This window comes from Spathaspora passalidarum (genome assembly GCF_000223485.1).
Source record: "Spathaspora passalidarum NRRL Y-27907 unplaced genomic scaffold SPAPAscaffold_6, whole genome shotgun sequence".
Lineage (NCBI taxonomy): Eukaryota > Fungi > Ascomycota > Pichiomycetes > Serinales > Debaryomycetaceae > Spathaspora > Spathaspora passalidarum.
In genome coordinates, this window is record NW_006767430.1 from 366639 (window position 1) to 382205 (window position 15567).

The window sequence follows — 15567 nt, forward strand, 5'->3', positions numbered from 1 at the left end:
CAAAACCAGGGGAAGTCACCCCATACCGTACTACATCTGTGGAATTTACCATGAAATCAAGCAACAGGAACTGATTGATGCAGAAAGAACAGCAAGACGAACAGACATTCATATTATCTGCAAGACAATGCAGCAGCAGTGTCTAGTAGCCTGTGTTCATTTAGTCCAAACCCAACATAGTATGTGTGTACAGAACATTTCCAATTTGGGGCATGTGCAAGAGCTAGGGCTAGAGCCCTAATTGACACGTGACACAGCCTGCATATGAACCTTGCTGCTTGGGCAAGCTGCCGTTTCCAGTGCGCGGCCTGTAGGAAAAAATCAATTCTAGTCTTCGCACAAACCAAACAGTGTACACAAAAACCAACATTACACCCAAACATCAACGCATTATTGATTTTTTTTTTCTGTTCTGTCACTCGCAGTCACTGTGCGAACAATCCTCACGCACTAGGAAATTTTTTTTGAAGGTTTTCTTTCTTTACTACAATTAAAAATTCTTTTCATTTTCTCTTCAATTCAACAGGGCATAGAAACAACCATATAGATCCAATATGAAGGTATGTGAGATCATTAGACCATGATCCTTACTATCGCACTCTCCGTATCAATGTATAAGTGGGAACGAATCGTATTTGATTGAGCTGTTGTAAGATCGGACACAGCTGAAAAATTTTATAAGCACGAATAAAGGACCACGAAAAGACTCAAAACAAGTGAAAAGTTTCTACATTTAATGAAACAATAAAGGAATGCGACACAACCATCAAACAATACTAGCTTCTGCTTTCAAGAACCACCATTTTCCCAACTTTCAACCACACGTCAAGCAATACAACGGCAAGAGAACGAACGAAAAGAAAAATAAAGCACAAGAAACATGCAACATAATAAGAACAGCACATGTTATACAGAGTACAGCGATCAGAAAGAAAGCATTAAAACAGCAAATACTAACAACTCATCTAGTTAAACATCTCTTACCCAGCCAACGGTACTCAAAAGTGTATCGAAATTGATGATGAACACAAGTTACGTGTCTTCTACGAAAAGAGAATGGGCCAAGAAGTCAAGGGTGACTCTGTTGGTGACGAATTCAAGGGTTACATCTTCAAGATTACCGGTGGTAACGACAAGCAAGGTTTCCCAATGAAGCAAGGTGTCTTGCACCCAACCAGAGTTAAGTTATTATTAGCCAAGGGTCACTCTTGTTACAGACCAAGAAGAACCGGTGAACGTAAGAGAAAGTCCGTCAGAGGTTGTATTGTTGGTCAAGATTTAGCCGTCTTGGCTTTATCTGTTGTCAAGCAAGGTGACTCTGAAATTGAAGGTTTAACCGACACCACCACTGCTAAGAGATTAGGTCCAAAGAGAGCTAACCACATTAGAAAGTTCTTCGGTTTAACCAAGGAAGATGACGTTAGACAATTCGTTGTTAGACGTGAAGTTACCAAGGGTGACAAGACTTACACCAAGGCTCCAAAGATCCAAAGATTGGTTACCCCACAAACCTTGCAAAGAAAGAGAGCTTTGAAGGCTCAAAAGGTCAAGAACGCTCAACAACAAAGAGATGCTGCTGCTGAATACGCTCAATTATTGGCCAAGAGATTACACGAACGTAAGGAAGAAAAGGCTGAAATCAAGAAGAAGAGAGCTGAATCCTTAAAGGCTTAAGTGTAACCATACTTTGTTTTATAGTACATCTTTATTCTCTTTTCATTTTTATAATTTAATATAAAAAATTACGGTTAAAACATATATATTACAGGGTTAGACTTAGAATGGGGGGTGCCTGGCTATTTACCATTTTGAATACGTTTTCCAGTAGTAGTAGTTGGTTCCTCACTAGTTCTTTTTCTTACCAACCGCTTAATATTCTCATAGACTTGGTCAGTAGTTATGTTGGAAGCATAAGTGAAATTCTTCCGTATATAATTCTCTTGTTGTTGTTTATACCTTGGATCTCTCAATAATGATTTCAAATGATTATCAAACTCAGACTCGGGGATGAGCTTACCAGTGATTGGACATTTGATATTCTGCTCTTGCGATTTTGGGGTACTTGATTTCTTTAATCGGGATGCACCAGCTGCCTTAATCTTCATACCTTTGAATGGGCCAGGAACGGCAGCATTAGGCTCTGGTTCTTCTTTATCCAAGATTTCTTCTTTCTCTTCCGGTACAACTTCGATAGCAACCTTGGGCAATTCGACTTCCCTGCTCTTGGATTCAAGCGAGCGAGTAACCAACTCATCTCGGGTTAAAGGTACACTCAATTCTTGCACTTCATCAACAGCGTCAAACTCAATCTTGCCCACAAGAACAAAATCCTGCCAGTCGATCAGGGCATAGTGAATCTGTTGCTGTTGCTTAAGCTGTTCTTGATTCTTCTCCTTCACTTTATTCTGAGATATGTATTGTGCTCTATCATATGCTATGGTTAAGATTTCAAATTTGTTCGTGTGTGAAGGTAGTGGTTGCTCCAGCTTGTACAAGTCTATAACTTTCTTATATTGGGTGATGTATGTTTGAAAGAGCTTATGGAGTGAATGTGAGGTGTTAAGAAACTCAAACTGGGCTCGTTTTCCAAGTTTTGCTTCGTGTTCTAGTAAGCTAGGGATCTTGTCTGTGCCATTCTGGGCAATGTATAATGCTGTAGTATTGATTATGTCAAGGTCATGGGTAGATATAGCTGGTAGGTCAACCAAGAATGACAAGTCTCGAGGTTTATCAACCACTATATCTTCATCGGAAGTGGGAACTTCTTGCTCCTTGGGGGTTTCACATGATAGTTTCCACAGATAGTATGCGTGATGAGGATCTCCATCGAGGATGAAATCAAACTTGTTGTCCTTGTTATTACTCAACAATCTCTCTTCAAATGATTTCCCATTCTTTATCACATATGTAACTGTTTTGTCTATAGTTTCCTTGACGTCCTTAGGAGGAACAACGATATCTTTCGGTATGCTCATGCTGTCAATGTCTTAGACTGCACTCTATCTCTCTCTCGTATAGATTTTGAAAATGTCGCGAATTTTTTAATACTCAGTTCACACAGAAAAAGACCCACAATACGAATTGATTTACACCCCCCCAACCAGTTGATTTCCAATTTCTTGCAACAACAAGGGACAGTCCGTGGAAACACATTCAAAAAAGCAACAACTTATACATTAAAACCTTTACACATCATTAGTACTGAGTTTTACACGCTCTCACCGTTGACCAGAAGATAGACGAAAGAAGAACAGAACCCCAGATCAAACACAATCCCCCCCCCCCTTCCCACCATGACAACAAGCATAGACTCATCACATAGACATGTTCACAAAACTATTCCCGTCGACGACCGCAACAGTGACGATTCATTAAGTGACTCATCCATCGACCTGATGACAGCCGATTTGGACCAGATTGGGAAACTAAACTTACCCAACATCACGTCGATTTCCTCATGGGGGGAATCGCTAATTCAAATGCCAAATTTTGAGTTTCTGAGAATTCAGGATTTTCTGAAGGAATTTTCAAAGTATGTATTCAATTATGCCAGTTCTTATCGACGTGATGCTGGGGAGTCCAGTCAAGGAAAAGAGGAGGATGACGAGACTATGTTGGATAGTATAAAGACTGTGTTGTCTACACGTATCCAAATGAACAAGTTTCTTAATGACTTGAAATTGGGGGTCAATATCACTACTGCCATTGACAGATTGCAACCGTTGACTGATATGATCCACGAAACGATATTCTTGCCTGCTGAAGACGAGAGTGAATACGACGAGGAACCGCTAGACGAGGAAGAGATTGAGCCCGTGGGTGTAGGGGAAATCGTTCACAAGAGTCAACCGTTAATCAGTGAAATTGTTAAACCGGAGATGCTGACACGCACGGGACTGTCCATGGCCCTGTTTCGTAAGAGAAAGAGGAAATTGTTTCGAGATTTATCTGAAGATAGTGGGGAAGGCACATCAGTAACTAGTGACGTTGACGGGTTAACCGTTGAAGAAGTTAAAGAGTTGACTGAATTGAATTCCATCAATGATTTCGGAGAAGAAGGTGTGTTGCGGAATAAGATTCAACGAATTCAAAAATTGGATAACATTGATGAAAAGTCAAAGAATAAGTTGGTGACCAAGTTAATGATGGGGAATTATTACAAATATGTCAACGAGAAGTTATCACAGGAGAATAAGCAATTGCTACGTCCATTAAGAAAGCAAACGTTGGTTATTAACGGAGGTGATGGTTTAGACAATTTAGCCGAAGAGGACGAAGAAGAACAAGAAGAAGCCCAAGAGGATGAGGACATGGAAGATGAAGGCGAAGATGAAGATGAAGACGAGGACAATGTTGTCCTTACTGCTGAAGATACTGTCCCCAGTTACAATGACCCACCATTCAATACCACCCTAGGATGTCCCCATTACCACCGCAACTGTAAAGTTGAATGCCCTACATGTCTTAAATGGTATCCTTGTAGATTCTGTCATGATAATGAAATTACCGACCATAAATTGATTCGAAATGAAGTGAAGCATATCTTATGTATGCATTGTCAAACCCCACAAGTGCCCGACACAAACTATTGTATTAACTGTGAACAAGAACTTGCCAATTATTTCTGTCGCAAATGTGTCCTTTATGATAATGATCCCAATAAAGATATTTATCATTGTGATAAATGTGGAATTTGCCGTTTGGGACTTGGTATAGGCAAGGACTATTTTCATTGTGACACTTGTAATGTCTGTCTTTCGATTGATCTTCACGATAAACATAAATGTGTCACCAACACCACTCATTGTAATTGTACCATTTGTAATGAATATTTATTCACTCTGGTTCAAAAGGTTGTGTTTATGAAGTGTGGCCATTCAATCCATCAGCATTGTTATGATGAATTAATCACACATAGTTATAAGTGTCCAATTTGCAAAAAGACAATTGTTAATGTGGAAACTCAATTCAGGTTACTAGACCAAGAAGTTATGCAAAGTCCATTGCCACCACCGTACAATGCCTGGCGATGCATTATCAGTTGTAATGATTGCAAGGGGAAGAGCAATTGTAGTTACCATGTCCTTGGGTTGAAGTGCAAGTATTGCAAGAGTTATAACACGAACCAGTTGAAGTTAATTAAGCCAGAGGAAGAAGAAGAAGAGGAGGAGGAGGAGATTATAGACGGGGACGTCATGCATGATTTTGATGCTAAAGTTATGAGGGATGTTCGAATCAATTTACTGAAGAATTTCCGAATTGACACACAAGTAGTTGAGGATGAAAACAGTGGGTATGAAGATGATGAAGAAGACGAAGAGTTTGAAGACGAAGATACGAGGCAAGAAGACGAATATGATGAAGTAATACCGGAGAATCTTGTTGATTTGAAGAAATTAACCAATGCCATTTTAAGTGATGATTACCATAGAATAAACAGTAATGTGTCATATATAACGAACATGTTTCAGAATTTCATTAATAATGCTACCAAGAAATAGAAAGTATAGAAATTAATACATAGATAAAATTTCCCATGTGAAAAAAAAAAAAAAAAAAAAAAAAACTTAGGCTGCAAATGTGCCCGAATCAAGAAAATTTTGCTAGTAGATTGTAACGTTTGTAGAAAACACTTGGCTGAGACTTGATCAAGCCGTACCTTTTACAGTTCAGATTTGGCAGATCTGCTTAACCACAGCCAATACGTTAAACCACAGGAGCATGCGTTAGTTTTTACAGATTTGTCCCTCGGCTTTATGGGAACGTTCGGAAAAAAAAAAGAAATCAAAAGATTGGTTGTACAAAAAAAAAAAAATTCAACGACCCAAAAAATTCAAGAATTTGGGTGGGGGAGCCAAGCCAACAAAAGCAGCTAAAGCTGGAATTCATGGGGGATGCACCTAGGGATAAAATATGGATCAGGTCATGCATTAATATTTGTGTCGCGATTGAAATATGTCTTATGACAATCTTGAGTAAACAAAAACAACAGCAATAATGTTTATTTACCTTTCACTTGCGTTGCTGTTTGCTGTTGGAGTGTCAGTCGTAAAATCGATTGCCTGCTGTTGCATCTAACATTTCTTTTTTTCGCACCCAACAAGTTTTATTTTTAGGTGGGCCAGTTACGAAGCCAATCGCGACATTTATCACAACAACGACATTGTACCATGTTTTTCCGCACAATCCCCCACTAGCAGCTGACTGTCACTCTCCCGCGAACGACATTGCCACTTTTTTTCTTCTTTAGTTTGCGCATTGCACAACAAAAACAGTAACAACCACATGTCGTAAAATCATATTTTTTTTTAGGTAGGCTCAAAATCAGAAATCTACACGTTGCTTTGGAAGAAAGTATATCAATTCTCTGGTATCTTTTGTCTTGACAACAACGGCTATATTTATTCCACTACATCAAGGTTAGATTATTCCAGCACATACCACCATTCATCTACACATCCCCACCCCAAATGAATTCAATCAAGATCCTCGTTAGTTCAATAGACAACATTATCCCTAGGAAATCCACATACGAACCTATCATAGATGACACCATAATAGAGGAGGAAGAAGAGGAGGAAGAAGAAGAAGAAGAAGAGGTGGAAGAAGAAGAGCAACAAAAAGAAAAGGGCGAATCACAACAAGAACACATATCGGATGACTTGGAAGAACTAGAGGAGGAAGAGCTTGAGTTTGATGACTCAATAAACTTGGTGAAGGAGAAACAACAAGATCAACAGCAAGAAAAGAATGACATACCAGTACTGGTGTTTTACATAGTCATGACTACTGTTTACGATATACTCTTCTTCTTTCCCAACTATCTCATCATCAAACCAGGATTGTTTTGTTGGACAGTGATTACATATCCCTTTACAGTAATAGCACAACAATTGGGCTTAGTCGCAAAGACAAAGAAAATAAAAACCAACAAGCAGGAACAACAACAACAAGAACTACTAGAGGAAGACCCACTAGTAACACGAGAGATCCCGGCAAAACAACCCACACCACCGTCCGATACCGAGGACTATGACGAGCAAACTGAATTTTTAAAGCAACAAACCATAATAGCCAACACAATCAAATCTCCCACATCCACATCAAAATATCTCATTCCACCACCACAACGACTTTACCCACTTTCAAGAAACCCTGAACGTCGCAGACGGAAAAAGATTCTTATTCTTGATTTAGACGAAACCTTAATTCACTCCCTTTCCAAGGGATCACCAAGATCCTTCACATCATCCCATTCCAAAATGATTGAAATAACTCTAAACAACATCAGCTCATTATATTATGTTCATAAACGACCTTATTGTGATTATTTTCTTCAGGAAATTTCCAAATGGTTTGAATTACAAATCTTTACTGCCAGTGTTAAAGAATATGCTGATCCCATAATCAATTGGCTCGAATCAGACTTAATTGATTCTCGCAAGCAAAAGCACAAATATACCAGTGCAGAAGACATGCCTTTCCTGCCAAAAGTATTTACCAAGCGATACTATAGAAATGACTGTACTTATCGCCCAGGTGTGGGGTACATTAAAGATCTTTCCAAATTCATAAAAGACGAAGAGTTGAAAAATGTCTTGATTTTAGATAATTCGCCTATAAGTTATTCATTGCATGAACAAAATGCCGTCACTATAGAAGGATGGGTTAATGATCAAACTGACAGAGACTTGTTAAACTTGTTGCCCATGTTGCATAGTTTAAGTCTTTGTATCGATGTAAGGTTTATTTTAGGATTAAAATCGGGAGAAAAGTTATTTGAAATGTAATAGAGTTTAGATAGAAATAAATGGATAATACATGTAATAGTAGTAGTGAAAAGGATATGTAAACAATGATTATTTTTAGATGTGTACAAAATCTACCAGGTGGCTTAAAGGATCAACAAAGTTGATTGACAACAAGATCCAAAATTTTTTGATCAGAAAATTCAACCCATCAACCATCAGAACCAGACCAGAATGAATCAATTGATTGAAAATATTCTCAACGAAAAAGAGCTCAACAGCTCTCTCCGCGCATTGGGAGATCTCCTTCGTGAACCAGCTAATCGAGAAGCACCAGAGCTTCAACAGAATCTTCCAGCATTAGTAAACAAATTCGATAAATTGATCACCAAAGATGATACTGAGAATGAGAATGAATCAGACCAAGATATATATAATCAATCATATAGAGAATTATACAATGATACAACGAGAGTCGTGGTAAACTTACTAGCAAACAGTGATACCAATCGGGATTTCTTTACCAAGGATACTACAGCTATCAACCAATTTTGGCTAAATGTGTTGACCAATTGTGAACGAGTAGGAATCTTGTTGTCCCAATTCTGGTATGAAACGGAACGCAAACAACAATATCTCGAATATTTCCAACAATTGAATATCAAGGACAAGTTATATGGATTGATTGAAGAGGACTATGTTGACGAAGCTGCTGATTTATTTGATGCAATTCTTGAATTATTAGATGGGCAATTATTACAAGAGAACGATTGCAGATTTATCAAAAAATGTACTAACTATCTTATACATTGCGACGAAGAAATCGCTTCCACAATATGTGAGCTTCTTGGAATGCTAGAGCCAGGAATCGATTCATTCGAAACAATTGTTGACATTATTCCTCGTATCGAAAATGACAGGCAAAGCGTTAAACGGAAATTATTCGTCTTAATTAGTGAATTATCAACTTCCGAGTGTCTTTTGAAAGCTATTGGACAATTATGGAACAAAGACAAATATGTCAATGCTGGATGTTTTATTGCAATTGGAAATGAAATCACTAGCGAAGAGTCCTACAAACAAGTAATTAATAAAATTCAATCAAATATGAGCATGGCTGATTTTTTCATGCTGTTCTTCCGTGATGAATTCTTTGATATGGTACAAATCCAAGCTGTTCACCTGTTGACCAAAATATTGAATAAAGACAATGTCAAGTATGTTTTAAATCATCAGTTTGTATTAGACCAGATGACGAAACTAGCATTAGACCAAGCCAACTATTATCAAGAAGTAACTAATTTACAAATTCGATTCCTAAAGAAGATTATAAACCTAGATCAGGAAGTCGCTAAACGATTAGATCTGATCTGGGAAGTAGTTGGTGAATACGACAACACCCAAGAAATTCAATATTCACTCCTACAAACTGTCGACGAACATTCTCCACTCATGCCTAAATTAATCCAGAATGCAGTATCTCCAATCCCTAGTACTATCTCGATTGAAGTTATTCTTGAGAAACTCAAAGCAATTGCGGTATTAAACCAAATGGTAGAAGACAAGAAAATTAGTCCTTATGTTGAACATACCAAAGAATTAACCGAGTTTCTACGTCAATTACTTCCACAATTGGACCTCCAAGACAATTCCGAAACGGGAATGAAACAAGTGTTAGTCAACAATACCAAATACGTCGCTGCGACTACCTACAAGGTGTTCAACCCGGAGAAGGCGGAAGATTTACTTGCAGTTTGTCAAGAAATTATAGCTGGCGGAGGGAAATGATAGTGCGGCGCAGAAATAATAAGGGGACTGAACGGCATTTGCCGGCGATGATAATTTTTTGAGACACTGAGCCGCATCGGTAGGCGACGGTGTTTGCAAAATTTTTTATTACACAGTTGACAAATCCCACAGTTTTGTATAAATAGCAAGTGGGAGTTTCAAAAACGTTGTTTCAGACTTTATAGACCTTATTCCATAGACTTTTACACACCATGACTGTTACTAGTAAATTTGCTTCACTTACTCGTGAAGAACCCGATCCAATCATGAAGACCATGAACGCTTATGCCAATGATACCTCCGCTAACAAGATTGAAGTAGCTATCGGGGTTTACAAGGATTCATTAGGTGGATCATATTTATTCCCGCTGATTGCCAAGGCCAAACAGCACTTGCACGAAAACGATCCAGGACACAACTACACTCAAATGTCTGGTATTCCTTCATTTGTCCGTGGTGCCCAACGAGTTATCTTTGGTGAAGAAATTGCCAGCCAAGGCAAAATTGCCAGTTTACAAACTATTTCCGGAACCGGTGCTATCCATATGGGTCTCTTGGTTTACAAAGAAGCCGGGTACAAAAACTACTATTTGGGTTTACCTGCTTGGCAAAACTACATTCCTATGATTGAACATGTAGGAAGTACAGTCAAAACATTCACCTACTACGACGAAGCTAAAAAGACCCTCGACTTTGAAAGTTGTATCCAAGCATTGGAATCTGCACCAAAAAATACTATATTCTTGTTGCAAGCATGTTGTCACAACCCTACCGGGGCTGACTTCACCCATGATCAATGGGTCCAAATCACGCAAATCATGAAGAGCCGCGAGTTGCTCCCCATGTTGGATATCGCCTACCAAGGTTTCGCCTCGGGTGATAAAGATGTGGATGCATTCCCAATCAGACATATGTACAATGAAGGACTCGATTTTGTTGTTTGCCAATCGTTCTCCAAGAATATGGGATTGTACAGTGAACGTGTTGGTTGTGTTCACGTTGTAGTTCAAGACAAGACTTATGTCCCTCATGCGCAATCTACCTTGACTGCCATGTTTAGACACGAATGCTCATTTGCACCAGCTTATGGTGCCAGATTGGCCAGCATTATCTTCGAGGATCCAAAATTGTTGCAAGAATGGAACCAAGATGTGAGAAATGTAAGAGATAGAATGCAACATATGAGACAGTTGGTGTTTGACAAGTTAACCAAGTTGGCCACTCCAGGAGACTGGTCTAATGTCGTGGAACAAACTGGATTGTTTTGGTTCAGTGGGTTGACTGAAGAACAAAACAACAGATTGATTGAAAAACATAACGTTTATTCAACCAGCATGGGTAGAGTTAATATTGCTGGTTTGAATGAAGAGAACGTCGATTATTTCTGTAAAGCCATTGACGAGGTTGTTAGAGCTACTAGTTAAGTTGAATAAATGATCTAATATCTTAAACTATATATGACTGTAAAATACGCATTGAAAAGCTAATGTCTTTTGAGTGTCTGTAAATGTGATAAAGTTCACACCTGCTTTCCATGAATCTTCTTCAAATGCGCCTTTAAGTTGTCCTTTCTATTGAATCGTTTTCCACAATCAGGTTCCTCACACTGAAATGGTTTCTCTGATGAATGACTCTTCATGTGTCTCTTTACATGCTCAGGTCTCTGGAATCTTGATTCACAAATAGGACACTTGTGCTTCTTTTTCGGATCAACCTTGTCATTCTTTTCTGAACGATTGTTCCTCACTACTGGTATAGTAATCTGAAGATCCTGTGGGATGGGTAATGTCACCGTGGTGTCGTCTTCATCGGACTCAGAATGCCTTGGAAGTTGTTGCTCCTCATCGGAATCTTCATCATTATGTTGAACGGTGAATGTTGCCATGGGTGGAAGTAATCCTCCATTTGTGACCTGGTAATGAGAATTTGCGATCGTGGCAAGATCAATAGATGCAGGGTATGACTTTATAAACGAATTGGAACCAGTTAAACTTCTCGAGAATGACTTGTTTACTTGTGGGTAGGGTGATGGTCGAGAATTATCAAATTGTGGCAGAAGTAAATCAATTCCCAGGGCTGCCGTGGAACTAGTAGCACTGCTTGGAACCAGTAATGATCGTAGTGATGCTTCATAATTGATACTGGACCCAGGCATGTCATTATAAAACACGCCTGGTGTAGATGAGGATGTTGATTCAAGGGTTTCCGAAGGATTGAGATCTTGTTCGAGGCGAATGGATAAATCTTCACCAAATATCATCAGATGCTGGGGCTCCAGTTGCGACTGTTGTTGAGGGTACTGCTGTTGCAGTTTTCTTTTCAGAAGACTGCTAAATGATCTAGCTTTGCGTAATTGTTTCAAGGCATCATCTTCGGGTATCTCAATCCTATCCAAGGTACTAGACTGAATGGTGGTACTAGTGTTGCTGGACAACGGACTAAAGAATGTGCCTGATGAACTTGGTCTTATTCTTGTACTTCGTTTGGAACTGGCAGTGGGTGTTAACAAAGGTGTTCCACTGTCTTCGGCCATTGATAAAAACAGTTGTTGTGAAGGAGTATAGAAAGGGTTGGCACTATTCTTTAAATCAACAGAAACGCGAGATCTCGATCGAGCATGACTTGGTTTAAAATGGGGAGTCTTTGTGATTTTACTGGTGGTGTTTGTTACTATTGGTGATTGCATTATATGTGAAGTGTTTAATGGGGTTGAGAAAGGAGCAGCTGAGGAAATTGACGATGATTTCTTGCGTCCTGCTCTTCGAGGAGTGGCCATTACTCCATGTGGATGGTGGTGTATGTGGTTATGTATGTGGTTTTGGAACTGGCTATTTGGTTGCAACGAATTTGGTGATTCAGCTAATGACTGGTTGGATGTGGATGAAGTCAATTGCGGTATTGAGTCCATGGAATACATGGTGGAGGTGGAGGTGGACTGTGGTATCAGGGGAAACGATATGGAATTACCGTTTTGGTGGGACATGCTAGGAGGATCTTGATTGATAGAAACCATGGACAAGGTCGATTGATGGAATGATTTTGGTTCGAGAAACGAATTTTCTGGGTCGTCATCAAAGGAAAAGTTTCGGGAATGTCCTGGTCGACTACCAACCTCCATCAAGTTTGCATTGATTGAATCTAAATGGACAAACAGAGAAAACTGAACGGAGGTGTCATTCATCATGTTGTTGCTGCTATTGTTGTTGTTGTTGTTTGATACAGGAACAACCAAGTCGTCTTCATCTTCGTCGGTATCTGTTCTGGTGTATTCTTGCTGTGTTTGTGATTGGTTAGCTATAGCTTGGTCATAATCGTAACCTAATTGGAACGTATCGTTGTCAAATTGTTGTGATAGTTGCTGTGGTGGTGAACTTATTAGATATTTCTCCATTATGTATATGTGTATATATGCGATGTGGTGAAGTGGTTAGTACTGTAAAAGTACGTGTTGGTGTAAAACGATAAACAATTTGAGTTGAGAGTAAGGGATATGCTAATGAAGCTATAAAAATAGGATGCTATGGTACGGAAAGGTGAGCGAATGTTCTATATGTAGATGTCCATGCAAAAGTGTCTTGATATGAGTAAAACGTGCTTAAAACCTCCCTAATGAACGAATGAAAGTGGTAAGTGTGTTGTAAAAAGGAAAGATGTTATGAAAAAAAATGTGTGTGTGTTTTACGTAAGGGTGAAAAAAAAAAAGAATGTCTGGTCTTTTTTTAAGTTGTGAGTTTTTTTGTGTTTATTTGTGTTGTGGTGTTAATGTGCAGCAAGAAAAAAAAAGGACAGACGTGTCTGGTGTAGTAGTTGCATCAGACGAAGTACCCCAAGTGAAAATGCAAAAGGTTAAAATTTTTAATTCTAATTTAAGTTTAAAACTACAATTCACCCATGCACAATTGTCTGTCTACACAGCAACAATCAACCGCAGTTACAAAAAAAAAACTCGTATGGGTCTCTTTATTCTTGACTCAGAAAATTTTTTTACCTTTTTATTGAATTGTCAGTTTTTTTAAATAATTGTTCTTATTTTTATTTTTCATGCAAGTGATTTACACTAAATTAGCTTGGGGCACACGCTCAAGTCTTGACAATGAATTTACAAGATGAAATAGTGCGGGTGTATATTCCAACACATGTCAAACTTTTTTAGGGAATCGGCTCCAATGCTCATATGACCACATTTGGTATATTAGATTCATGACCTCGCCCCGACTTTCGATTTCTGACCCAATTTCTACTGTTTCGTGCAAGCCGAGAAAAAAAAATATTTTCCCATTTATCTCAATTAAGTTAAATAACAGAATTAGACGCGTCAGAAGTGCAGATTCCCATTTCTTTTTTTCTTTGTTGGAGATTAAATTTCTGTGTTCTTTCTCGTATTTTTTGGGAACTTTAACTATGGAACCATCAAATAATATGCCCATTCCCGTCAATCGCCCAGCCCACCATCGTTGTAAAGTTTCCGTATTTCGCGCATGACTTGCTCTTGGCCAGGCTCAGCCCGTGATCTGTTGCAAACCATTTTGTAGATCAATATAGGGGTCAAATGGCCAAGAGTTATATGTATGCTAGACTAATTTCTACTTTTGGCTTTGTTGCTGGGGGTGGGCCAGAAATTACTCAATAAAGTATTAAATTGTAAAAGTGCCCATGCACAAATAAATTTTTAGTTGCAAAGTATTACTTGCATCATTCGGTAAAAGAGACAGGCTGTAAAATAAAATATTTTTAAACCGTTATAGTGTGATTTACCTTGATTTAGTTATACAATTACACAAGACCCTCTCTCCACTTTTTAAACTCCTTCGTCAATATCTCACCATTTCTTAATCTCTGATTGTCATCACTCATTAACTCCAATAACGAGAAACTCTTGCTTCCCGGATCGTAACTAAGTCTATAACTCTTGCTGGTGTCATTCTTGTCAATTTCCGTATTTAGCCATTCCAACACTGCGCCATACCATTTCAACGCACCAACGCAATTAACCTTATTCTTACTTTCTGCCGTCAATGGGTTGTTCTTTATAAGCAATGGAACTTCATCAGTCTTGAAGACTTCAACATTACGTAAACACAAATCGTCATCTCGGAATCCGTATATTATGTAACGGACTCCCATGAGGAAGCATTGGCACCATGTCTTGAACAACTTCTTCTCAAAGGTAACTACGTTCCCATTGGTTTCAATTATGCGAGAAGTCTTTAACTCGACATAATGATCGAGTGTATGCTTGTTGTCATCAGGAAGGTAATCCCAGACACAGTCTATTTCTCCAGCAAGGACAAGCTTGACATTGCCGATTCCGGTCTTGATTACCGACAAGTGCTGCTCGTAATTGTTAACCATCTTTTTTGGTCTTTTCTCAATCTCTGATCGGGAACAATCTGCCCATGGTCGAGGCAAGGTGGCTATGGTTTCAAACTTGTATCCACTGAATTCACATTTCTTGAGATACTCGTACTTGTCAGGGGGGTTATTATTACGTAACTCTGCCTCACGTTGTTCTCGTCTATTTGTCTCAATATTAACATCAACATTCATAAACAATTGTCCGTCAAACGGAACAATATTCAAATCAAAGGGCTCATTAATGTTAAAAGGAAGGGCGAGAATCTTGGTCATGACTCCTCTGAAGGTAACAATATCCCCTTGAACCTTTTCACCAGAACTTTCTTCATGCTTTTGGATTGCAGTTAAATAACTTGTGAAATCGGCAACATTTTGCTCTTCGGGGATCTTTTTAAACTTGGAATACCCTGATTGTAAGTCAAGGCGGGAATCAACGGCGGAGTCCGGAAGGTAGTAATACGAAATGGCCAGTTGCACAGATTCGTCATCGTAGACGTATTCACCATCGATGTCACGAGCGTAGCTGAACAACTCCCTTGGTTGTTTTAAAGTTGTCGTTTTTGCACGACTATTTAAAGGAAGTGTCTTGATCATGCTGTTCTATAACCCTATCACTTGACAGCAGCTGCAATCACATCTCAATATTTTTCGTTTTCATTTTCCATGCATTATCCAC

The 15567-nt window shown here is 38.9% G+C and overlaps 8 protein-coding genes across 8 annotated transcripts; 5 read left to right on the top strand and 3 right to left on the bottom strand. All coding sequences in view use genetic code 12, as the record gives it.

Moving 5' to 3' along the window:
* Positions 1 to 505: 505 nt before the first annotated feature.
* RPS6A (40S ribosomal protein eS6) lies at positions 506 to 3016 on the top strand (the record flags this gene model as incomplete). The annotated part of the gene is made up of 2 exons (XM_007376773.1): positions 506 to 560; positions 970 to 3016. 2 exons carry the CDS (start codon positions 555 to 557, stop codon positions 1672 to 1674), a joined length of 711 nt encoding a protein of 236 aa, XP_007376835.1.
* Positions 522 to 2984, bottom strand: SPAPADRAFT_62671 (uncharacterized protein; the record flags this gene model as incomplete). The annotated part of the gene is made up of 2 exons (XM_007376774.1): positions 522 to 560; positions 970 to 2984. One exon carries the CDS (start codon positions 2973 to 2975, stop codon positions 1797 to 1799), a length of 1179 nt encoding a protein of 392 aa, XP_007376836.1.
* A 277-nt stretch (positions 3017 to 3293) lies between the features above and the next one.
* SPAPADRAFT_72723 (uncharacterized protein) lies at positions 3294 to 5533 on the top strand (the record flags this gene model as incomplete). The annotated part of the gene is made up of 1 exon (XM_007376775.1): positions 3294 to 5533. The coding sequence occupies one exon, from the start codon at positions 3294 to 3296 to the stop codon at positions 5499 to 5501; it is 2208 nt and encodes a 735-aa protein (XP_007376837.1).
* Positions 5534 to 6782: 1249 nt separating this feature from the next.
* On the top strand, positions 6783 to 7790 carry SPAPADRAFT_142199 (Nem1-Spo7 phosphatase catalytic subunit; the record flags this gene model as incomplete). The annotated part of the gene is made up of 1 exon (XM_007376776.1): positions 6783 to 7790. One exon carries the CDS (start codon positions 6783 to 6785, stop codon positions 7788 to 7790), a length of 1008 nt encoding a protein of 335 aa, XP_007376838.1.
* A 48-nt stretch (positions 7791 to 7838) lies between these two features.
* On the top strand, positions 7839 to 10987 carry SPAPADRAFT_156075 (uncharacterized protein; the record flags this gene model as incomplete). Its single annotated transcript, XM_007376777.1, has 1 exon — positions 7839 to 10987. The coding sequence occupies one exon, from the start codon at positions 7983 to 7985 to the stop codon at positions 9534 to 9536; it is 1554 nt and encodes a 517-aa protein (XP_007376839.1).
* Positions 9727 to 10987, top strand: AAT22 (Aat22p; the record flags this gene model as incomplete). Its single annotated transcript, XM_007376778.1, has 1 exon — positions 9727 to 10987. The coding sequence occupies one exon, from the start codon at positions 9749 to 9751 to the stop codon at positions 10958 to 10960; it is 1212 nt and encodes a 403-aa protein (XP_007376840.1).
* On the bottom strand, positions 10965 to 12733 carry CAS5 (Cas5p; the record flags this gene model as incomplete). Its single annotated transcript, XM_007376779.1, has 1 exon — positions 10965 to 12733. One exon carries the CDS (start codon positions 12067 to 12069, stop codon positions 11056 to 11058), a length of 1014 nt encoding a protein of 337 aa, XP_007376841.1.
* Positions 12734 to 14158: 1425 nt separating this feature from the next.
* Positions 14159 to 15508, bottom strand: SPAPADRAFT_62675 (decapping nuclease; the record flags this gene model as incomplete). The annotated part of the gene is made up of 1 exon (XM_007376780.1): positions 14159 to 15508. One exon carries the CDS (start codon positions 15483 to 15485, stop codon positions 14310 to 14312), a length of 1176 nt encoding a protein of 391 aa, XP_007376842.1.
* Between the last annotated feature and the right edge of the window lie 59 nt (positions 15509 to 15567).